At 41.9% G+C, this 10,980-nt stretch overlaps 1 protein-coding gene across 1 annotated transcript in view; it reads left to right on the plus strand.

Moving 5' to 3' along the window:
* The window catches only part of Kl (klotho), a 46,612-nt gene that overhangs the window by 1,634 nt on the left and 33,998 nt on the right, over nucleotides 1–10,980 (plus strand). The window contains exon 3 of the mRNA XM_023715062.1: nucleotides 1–729. Coding sequence (XP_023570830.1) covers nucleotides 1–729 — 729 coding nt within the window. The remainder of the gene's footprint in view (nucleotides 730–10,980) is intronic.

Genomic DNA, 10,980 nt, shown 5'->3' on the forward strand with positions numbered 1-10,980 from the left:
GGCCGCTGCCTGCGCGCGGAGCCCGGCGACGGCGCGCAGACCTGGGCCCGCTTCGCGCGCCCCCCGGTGCCCGAGGCCGCGGGCCTCCTCCACGACACTTTCCCCGACGGCTTCCTCTGGGCTGTGGGCAGCGCCGCCTACCAGACCGAGGGAGGCTGGCGGCAGCACGGCAAGGGCGCGTCCATCTGGGACACTTTTACTCATCGGCCCCCCGCGGCCGCCAGCGACCCCAGCGGGGCCGGCCAGCCGTCGGGAGCCCCATTACCTACCACTGGAGACGTGGCCAGCGATGGCTACAACAACGTGTTCCGTGACACCGAGGGGCTGCGCGAGCTTGGGGTCACTCACTATCGCTTCTCCATCTCGTGGGCGCGTGTGTTCCCCAATGGCAGCGCGGGCGCCCCCAACCGCGAGGGCCTGCGTTACTACCGGCGCCTGCTGGAGAGGCTGCGGGAGCTGGGCGTTCAGCCCGTGGTCACCCTGTACCACTGGGACCTGCCCCAGCGCCTGCAGGACATCTATGGTGGCTGGGCTAACCGTTCCCTGGCTGACCACTTCAGGGATTATGCTGAGCTCTGCTTCCGCCACTTTGGCAGCCAAGTCAAATACTGGATCACCATCGACAACCCCTACGTGGTGGCCTGGCACGGCTATGCCACCGGGCGCCTAGCCCCGGGAATCCCCGGCAGCCCTCGGCTCGGGTACCTGGTGGCTCACAATCTTCTTCTGGTGAGTGCGAGGGCCCAGGCAGAGGGCCACCTTGGGGAGAGGACCTCGGAGGTGCCAGGGACAAGAGGAACCCTGAGTCTCCCAGTCAAAGCAAGCCTCAGTTCAACACCTTTAGGGGTCACCCAGGATTACACTTCACTTAGGGCCTAGCAGCCCTAGCTTCCCTGGGAAGATGTGACGTAGGAGCCAGAAGGAAACTCTGTCACGTGCACCCCAGTTGCAAAAGGAAATAGAATCAGTTTCTCCAGTGAGGAAAGGGAACTTTTCCCTCTAGGTGTTCCCTCTAGGAATTCCTAGAGGTATGGCCAGGGTGGCTGCAGGGAGAAAATGAGGGAGGTGAATGAAAGAAACAACTTTGTTCAAAAGCCTTATATTGTGGATCCAGTAAAGATCAAGGTCTCACTGCATCGACGTTTCAAAAACCCCATCGTGCATGGGTCTGGCTTAAACAGTGCTGAAAGTGATTTCTGAGGCAGAGTTGAAAATTATGTCCACCAACTTCACTTAACCAGGGGTCTACAGGCACCCAGTCTTAAAGCAAGGCATAAAAGTAACACATTGCAGGGAGATATAGAAAGTGAACAATCTGAAACATCTGTATTTTTATTCTCTAGTGGCAAGGGTTCCTCGCAGATGAAGATATTAGCATGACACAGGTACTTTTAACGTCCTTGTGAAAAGAGCTTGTAAGTTTTGATAGGAAATATTGCTATGCCACAATAAAATACCCTTGGTTAGTGTCTTCTCCCCTTTTTTTCTGCTTAATATTTGAATCCCCAGTGGTTTAGGGTTTATTAGTAAAATTCAGTTATTGCTATACTTTATATAGTGTCTTGTATTACGATAGAATATTTCGCATATGTTTGTACACATTTTAATAAAAGTATTTAGATGTTCACCTTTTGGCTCCCTAGTCTGGTGACTTGTGAACCTACTCCAAGACTTAGTTTTAAATTTTGTGTCAAGATGCCACAAATTCAAGATTAAAACTGATGCTAACCACTTATAATTAAAGTTGTAGATAATTGAGGTGTAATGGTGTTGGGCTTTCGAGTTACTCGGCGCCCTCAGCTGTGGAAATGCAATAATGGCTAAATCAGATGATAGGTCATTGTCACAAAACCTGTTGGCTACCGCTGGTCAAACAAGACTACAGGATTTGTTAGACAAATCGTGATTTTAATCACCTTGTAGTGATATATATCTTTTCATTAGTACTTTCTAGCAATGATTTCTTAAACTTTTTCTGTCCAGCAATCTTTTTAAGAAACCTATAAATGCTAAACATCCTCAGTCAATGGCTGGTGGTAAAAAATTCTGGGGAGAACCATTTGTCCTTTGAAGATTCAGTTCATACTAGAAACAAATAAGAGACTCATGGACCAGCTGGTGGATCTGATAGATCATCCCTGTACAATCACTACTTGAGATTTAGAGCACACAATTTCTATTTTGAGTGTGCATAGTAGATATTATATGCATACAAATGTTGTCATCTACTTTTACTGAGAATAATGTCCATTTCATTTATAACATATGATATTGCATGAAACTATTACTTTGGTATTTTAAGTCAACAAAGTTTAAATTCATATATCCACTCCTATCCTTGCCCTGTGGTTAACTTTACAGCTATGTTTTTGAGAAATTACACAAAAATTTGACAATCACTAACCATCCTTTCTAGAAATACAATAGACTTTGTATTCATAAGAAATTAGTAACTGGTGGTCACTTGCCTTGGCTTTGTTGATGTTGCATACAAAATGTTAGTTGTTGTAAAATATTAATTTTTGTTTTAAAATTTCTTTGAATTTGGAATTTAATCCAGTTTGTATGTTATTTAGAAGTTGCCATTATCTAACATATCTTAAATTCATCTTACCCTACAAGATTCTTCCATTCAGTTTCCAGTGTTGTTTCTTGGAGTTTGTGGGCAGTTGCTGATTTTGCTACTAGGATATTGCAGGTGGGTGCTAAGTGTTATCTCACAGAGTTAGGGACCCTTGAAACCTTAGCATATGATGTGTACTGGGGAAGCAATGCTGGTGAGAGATAAAGCAAGCCAGCGTCCCTAACCCATGTTTCATTAATTTACAATGGTTAAAGAGGCCTCTGGGGAGAACTGTTGAACTCAGATTCCAGATTCATTATCTGATTGCTTGGAGGGGAGGAAGCAGGGCAAACTGCAGGATAAATAATGGGGAGCCCTGCTCATAATGGAGATATCAGTAATCTTTGTGAATTGATAGTGATTATGAGTCTTGACAAAAATGGGCTGTGTGTGTAGGTGTGTGTGTGTATTGAGAAGAATGAAAGCAGTGTTTCTCTTTTTTATTTTATTCTATTTTATTGAGAAACAAATATAAATGGGACAGTTTCAAAACTGATTAATAGGACAGTTTCAATAATTAATACCTTGTACATTGTTATCTTCTTTGTGGTTATCCATAGTACAATATGTAGACAGGATATCCTGTCCAAACACTATTAGACAAACCTTTCTTCTTATTGAATTGAAAGCAGGGTTTCTCATAGGGCCTGGTGCTAGTGGCTTTGGTCCTCTTGCTATACCCTAAAGCAGTGATGGCTAACCTTATACAGCTTTCAGTGATACAAACAGTCCACTGCATGCCATAGATTAGCCAAAACTGCCCTAAAGAGACCCTTTTCTCTTCCTGGCTTGCCTGTTCAGCTTTCATGGCTCTTGAAAGGTTTTTGATGTCCTCAACAATAACAACAAAAAGACCCACAGCACTAGGCCTACAGTTGGAAGTTTAGCCTCAGCAATACCTCTGGGCTTTTGTTTTGCCCAAGGACCAATTTGAAGATATATGTATCTCACCCCTCCCCACTTTCTGGGGCATTCTTGCAAATACTGTCTTCATTTTGAACATTAGTACTCAAGCCCATAAGGTCTTGGCTATCTGTCTATATCATGTTTTTAAACCCATCCCCTCTGCCCCTGCCTTGTCCACTTCCTCAGCTTGGCTGCCAAGTCCATATTCCTGCCCTCCTCGCTTCTCCTTGCAGCTTCCTGGCCATTCCTTCTCTGTCTCCTCTGCTTCTTGTGTTGCCTGGAAGAGTGGAGCTTCCAGGGTTCTTTTCTATCCTCCCATTTAGAGTTGCTCCGGGAATTCTCTCTGAATCTGAACATTCCAAGTTTTGATCTAGTCAAATCTGCTCTGAGCTCTAGACTTGGAGGGGCAACTGCTTTGTCCACCAAGCATGTAGGTGAGTAACCTATAACACATCCCAAACCAATCTCCTATTGTTCCCATCTTGCAGCACTTTGCTTTTACTCTTGGTTGAGCTCCCAAATTTAATGACCCCCTTTTCCACACAACTTATTTTTAGCCTGTTAACAAATCCTACCACTGTACCTACCAGAATGTGTAGAATCAAAGCTCTGCAACCTTCGTTATTTATGGATTCAATCTGGACTCAGGCTACTATCAGATTCTGCCTCAGTAATTGGAAAAGCCTCCTAACTAGTGTGGTTGCTCCCTGGGCCCTGTAGATGTTGCAAAAAGCCCACCAATTCTTAAAGAACTGTCTTGTGTGCTCCTTTCACCCCAGACCTATATTGTATTTCCTATAGAGCATTATGAAGGTTTTTCAGAATAGGGCAGATAGTAAAGTGCTTTGGCTAACTTTAGGAATATATATTGAAAGGGTTTTGCTGTTTGGTTGAAATTTTATTTTTCCTAAGTCATAAGTATAATTTATGTAGTGTATGTGTCATCAAATTATATATACACATATATATATGTATGTACATATCCCTACATAACTATGTCTATACATTCATATGTAATATAACTTTTAAGACGTGCTTCAAAATTTCCCTCTTACTAAAATGTATTTGGTACATGGTTAGAACAATTAACTAGGCTGAAAGTTAATATATTTTATAGACTATGACTTAATTCAATATGCATTTGATCAGAAATAGTTAAAATGTTTCTGAAGAGTTTGAATCACTGCTCTTTGAATATCAGATTAAGTGCAATGTTTTCTGAACGTCACAGTCAAGTCCAAGAAAAAAATTCTGTTATTTTTTTGTTTGTGTGCCAGGAATTGAACTCAGGATCTTGCACTTGCCAGGCAGGAACTTATGCCAGTGAACTACCTCTCCAACCTGAAAAAATTTATAATAGAAATAAAATAAAATGATTAAAAATCATAGCAACATTTTAAGGATTGCAGTTATTTTGAGTTGAAGAGGGAACATGTAAACTGGTAAGCATTCAAGTAATGTCAGTGTGCATTTAACTTCGAGGTGAGTGAATGCACGAATGTGTTTCCTGACTATATAGGTAGTCATGGCTTTTGCATGCAGAAGCCTTCTGAGATATCTCAGTTTTTATGAAACATATTGCTCCAATAACTGCATTCATGAAAATGTTGCTATGATTTTTAAATTATTTTATTTTACTTCTACTATAAGTTTTTTCAGGCTGGAGAGGTAGTTCACTGGTATAAGTGCCTGCTTGGCAGGTGCAAGGTCCTGAGTTCAATCCCTAGCATGCACACACATAAAATAGAATTTTTTTCCTTGAACTTGACTATGACCTTTAGAGATTAATTATAATTTTATTATAATTAATTTGTGCAAAAAGGCCCTTTGAGTGAATGTTGCATTTTTGAAGTATAAAGGAATTTTAGGTATAATGGGGTAGAATAGGAGATGGAATGAGTGAAAAAAGAGATTGCTATTGAATCCTCATACCCATACCCATTTCTCTCAAGAAATGCTACAACAAAGTTACACATATTACCTATATTTAAACAGATGAACATAACATACATGCTATATGCTCTGTCTTGACATATTCTGGATACCAAGTTAAATCTGAAGGATACTTACATGTCTTCTCCCTTCTGTCTTGGGACAGGCTTTTATTTTCTTATTTACACTTCAAAGACCTAGCTCAAATATTCCCATTAGGACAATAGCAAATAGAGTAGTTCATGAACTTACTAAACATTCTTCAGGGACACAGACTATATGTCAAATTTACTTCAGAATTTTCAGTGCTTATCTCAGTATCTGACAGAGTGGAAATACTCAATATGGTTTTTAATTAATAAATAAGCATATGGGAAAATAACATCTGCTTATTTCAATATGTTTCTTTTCTTTTTTGTAAATGAAAGACTTATGGTCTGCTTTTTCCTACTGTCTTTGCAAAAGGACTTTAAAAGGAAGAACCATGAAAAATAAATGTCTGCCTGGATATGTTCATGACCTTTTTGGATCTCCAGAGCAAGTATTTTCTCTTCATTCTAGTGGGCAGGAAAAGACAAGAATGGGAGAGTGTGACCTCGTGTAGAAGGTTCCCCCTCCCTTCCCTGCTGGTCACTATGGCAGAGCCAAGTGCTGTGGTGTAAAGGGGCTAGGAAATTCACAGGCTCCTGAGCTACTAGGTTGAGCTCAGGTGGGAGCAGATCCTGTAGCTGGCAGTCCTAATCTCCTTGGCTCCCTCCTAGGTGAACTGGGAGAATTAAAACATACACTGTATGTTGTAAAAATGTAAACTGTGAACATATTTGACCATTTCTCATCACTATAACAAAGATACCTAAAATAATTAACTTAGGCTTATTTTGTCTCATGGTTTTAGGAGTTCCAATACAGAACCACTGTGGGATCACAGTGAGGTGAGCACATCACAGTGGCAGTGTATTTAGTACAGGGCTAGAGTCTCACTACACAGATCAGACTTGTAGTGATCCTTCTGTTTCAGCTTCCTAAGCACTGGGATTACAGGCATGTACTACCATGCCCAGTCTCAATCTTTGGCTCAGTGTGCCCTGGTGGGGCCCACATGGCATGCCAGGATCGAACTCCAGCTGCTGCGCCTTTAGTCTGCTGAGCTATCTGGCCAGCCCTGCATTGGGAGTGTATGGAGAAGTAAACAGTGCACTTCATCTTCCAGGGGCAACCAAGCATGAGGGCACATCCACTACAACAGGGTCCCCTACAGGCCCTACTCCGCAGCACCTTCCAGTGACACCAGCATAGGGAAAGAGCCTTTACTGTAGGGATCTGTGGAGGACATGTATCCAAACCATAGCTGTGTGGTATACATTCATTAATAATAATCATAATCACTATTATTATGACAAGTTACTTAAGAAGTGGTCTTGACCCATTTCGAAGAAAGGTATTAGACAAATGCTTTAGAACTTGTAGTTTCACTTAACATTTTAGCATAAACTGGATGGCATTCAATGAGTTGAGATTTTCTTTGAAATTACTTTAATAGCATTTGACCAAAGACTACTATTTTTTTTTATTTTAAAGAGAAAAGGAAAAAAAGTCTCAGAATTTCAAAACAAGATAATGGGAAATAATATTGGTTATTACATTGCATAATGTTATCTTTAAAGTCGTTGCTCAGATTACCAGATACAGGCATGCAAAATCGACGAAACAATATAAGCACTAACTGTTCCTTTGAATGAACTAATAGAAATGAGTAGTAAAATTATCTTAGTTAACTTGTGTGTACATACATATATCTTTGTCCCTCTTCCTGCTTGTCTCTTTTTCCCCATCCCAGTTCTTTCCTTTGAACAGTTTCTCTAAATTGTTTTTAAAATAATATGTTTCACATAATATGTGTTATCAGGTGCCTTTCTGGTCTTAGCTTGGTGTTTAAAAGACATACACTAATTTTTGTGACTGGTGCAATGTGACATATATCCTAAAGAAAATATGAGTCGTGAAATTTGTGGTCACAGGAATAGATTTTCTGCTGATTATATATATCACTGTTTGAAGGATGGAGGTCAGAATATTATCCATGAACCAGTATCATTAAAGTTTGTTACAATACTCAAACTAAAGCAATGAGACTCATTGTTTAAGCAGAATGATTATGTAAATATTATTTCCCTGCCAATAAGTGTGCCTTTAGTTGAGAATTAGAATGCTATAGTCAGGAGGAACATGGGGCGTCCAGGTCAAATTTCTCTTCAGAGTAAACCCTCTTGGTTCAGCTGGTTTCTGCCTGACGCTCTACAGCAATATGAACTCTGTCCTTCCAGTTTCCACTCAGTTTTATCCTTTGCACAGAGCAGAACCCTCTCCCCTTGCTAGCTCTTTGCCTTCTGAAATCTCAAGGAATAAAACAAATCACTTTTTGACAAGCGAGCTGCTGTGTTGTGAATGTGTGCCCTTGCCGAAACTCATGTTGAAATTTTACTGCGATTACAGTAGTGGTGGGAGGTGGAGCCCATCAGAGAGTATGTTGTGAAGACTTTGCTCTTTGGAGTGAATTAGTGCTGATGCTGCGGGAGTGGGTTTGGTGGGTCAAGACTGGGTTTGTTATAAAAGAGAATCTGCCTCTATTGATTTCTCATGCGTGTTCTCTTGCATGTGACCCTCTCCATGTGATGGTGCAGCACAAAGCCCTCAGGAGATGTGACTCCTTGAGCTTGCACTTCTCAGCCTCCAGAAACTGTGAGAAGCACGTTTCTTTTTATTTTTTATTTTTAGCAGTTTCCCAGTCTGTGCTTTCTGTCATAACATGCCCTTCTGTTATATCCATATCAGAAAATGGATAAAGACAACAGGTTTTCAATGTTTGGCAAGGGTACTCTTTTATTCCTAAGTACTTCCCCCTTCGTGCTAACATCTGCTCAAGGAAGACAGAGGGAACTGGTGATTTAGTTAGGGACTTTTTCAAAAGCTTACTGTGTGGCAGGCAGATGTGTTTTGAATTCTGGGAACACAAATATGAACTTTGAATAAGTCACTCAGTCCACTGACTCCCGAGGATGAGGAGGAAGAGTGGAAACAGAAAAGTAGACTTTGCTGCCCCCAGAGAGGAGGGTCTAAGATTGCCTGTGAAGTCTGCTTCTGTCTTATCAAGGATAGCTCTGAAGCCACAGTGGGGAAGAGAAATGGGAAGTCATTGCCGACTGCCTCAACATCCCTGCAGGGACCTTTGGTAAAGCTACCTCCCTTCCTTACACCCCTCTTTGGATTTCTATCACACGATCCTTACTCTTCAGCACCTTTCTGTCTCCAGAAAACCAAGCTCTTCCAGAGTGTCTTGTGTTCTTTTACAGTATGTGACTTGCCTTTGTGCCCACTTTTTCAGAGGCAGGAGGATGATTCAGAGTAAAGGGTTTTAACTCTGGGCTCAGTTACATGTTCCCTGAAATTATCTGAAGTCAACTCACCTAGCAGCATGAGTATTTCTTGCCAGAACTACACTGCTGGGTCTGAATGAAGGATTCAGCTTCCTCTCACGTACCCAACATGAGTCATTAGGAGGCCCTCTAATAGGGGAGCTTTTTCACTTCTTCCTGGCTGGGTTGCATTTTCCAGTCTCCCTGGACTGACAGAGAACAGCTGGCTTCTCTGATGCTTCAGGTTTGCCTTTCATTAAAGGGAAATGGGGTGGAGTGTGGCAGGGAATTTAAAGAGGTGGACCCCGTTTGTTCTCCCCCCCCAAAAAAAACCAAGGTGAGACCCCTGTTCTCATGTCACTTACAGATCAATAGGAGATAAACAATCATGAAATGATTACAAAACAATACAGGGCTACAAAAAAATGGAGGGAAGCTAGAATTTAGAGGGTAGGAGGAATAGGAGAATGGCTAGAAAAAAGACTACAGATGAGATGCTGAGCTAACTTTTTATCTGCCCAGGCTGTTTGGGCTTTATGGCCTGCACAGTGGCTGTCACAATTACTCCATTCTGTTGCTATAGCATGAGAACAACTATAGGCAAAATGTCAATGAATGGACACAGTTAAATTCCAGTAAATCTTTATTTAAGAACAATAGGTGCTGGGCCCTACTGCTGGGCTGGGTGGGCCAGACTCAAACTAGGGAGTATGCTGTGAATTCCTCTCAAACGTCCCTTGCGAAGAAAGCCAAGGGAGGTGAGATGTTGTGACAGTTCCCATAACAGGACACAGCACAGTATTTTGGAAACCTCAGTGGGAAAGGACAAGAAGCTAGAGAAGTAAGCAAGCCAGGGAGTTTCCAAGGCCTCTCTCAACATCTGTTGGCAGAGCAAAGCCGTGTTCCAGATGTTTAGAGCAGACCTGTGTGATTGCACTGCCTGTTCTGGGTGCTGAACTATGTCTGCGCCATCCGAGTCTGCATTTACCGTTGTGGCTGCCACCTCACTGTGCGTGCAGGTTAATGTTTAGCCAGTTGCAATCGCTTACACTTTTTCCCCTTCATGTGCTTTGCTACTAAACCAGACTGCTCCTTTTTGTAGCTTACTTTCAATCTCATTAAATTTCAGCAATAGGAAGTGTACCATAAGTAGTAGTTCTTAGAAATTGGAGATATCCAAATATAGGCAAGTCACTACTTTGATAAATAGAGTTACCCTTTTTTTTTTTTTGTCTTTTTGAGACAGGCTTTCAAAGTTCTGGGGTAGCAGCATAGCACTTGGGGGCACAGAGGTAGGAATATCGAACTCATCTTGTACTTGTGTGGCTGTAGGATTCCTGGTGGAAAGAGAAGACAGAGATGGTCCAGCCCACCAGGCTGGCCTTGAATTCACTTTGCAGTCCAAGCTGGTCTCAAACTCACAGAGATCCTCCAGCCTCCCAAATGTTGGGATTACAGGTATACACCAACATGCCTAGCCAATATTGCTACACTTGTCCAGTGGACTACTAATTGGCCAATGAAACATTGATGTATGATGAGTATAAAGTTCTACATAGTTCATGCTAAGAGAAAAAAGCTCATCATATTACATTTTCTCCATATCTTTGTTTTAGAAATGTGATATACACATTACAGTGCTTTGGGTGGACTGGACAATCTCTGTCTTTCTACCAGGAATCCTACCAGGCATGCAAGTACAAGATGAACTTCGATATTCCTCCTTCTGCACCCCCAAATACTGTGCTGCTACCCCGTCATAATATTTTTACACAGTTTGTTAGTCTTCCCCCAGCAGGTCTCAGACTGCAGGAAGGAGTCATGTTTGTCTTGCTTTCAAGCAAAGGTGGAGCACCACAGGGCCCAGAGAGAGAGGGGGAGCATATATTAGTGATGTGCATGGAGGAATGCCTCATTTCCCCAGCACCCACATACTGAAGGGAAAATGTGAAGCGTGAGTTCTTTCTGGATGGTAAAATTGCAAGGGTTTTCTTCTTTCTCCCCTATATTTTCTAATTTTTCTGTTGGCAATATGTGCTTGAGAAATAGTAATACTGTTTCTAATTTTTTTATTTATTTGAGAGAGAGAGAGAGAGAGAGAGAGAG

The sequence above is a fragment of the Octodon degus genome, unplaced genomic scaffold (genome assembly GCF_000260255.1).
Source record: "Octodon degus isolate 3935 unplaced genomic scaffold, OctDeg1.0 scaffold00038, whole genome shotgun sequence".
Lineage (NCBI taxonomy): Eukaryota > Metazoa > Chordata > Mammalia > Rodentia > Octodontidae > Octodon > Octodon degus.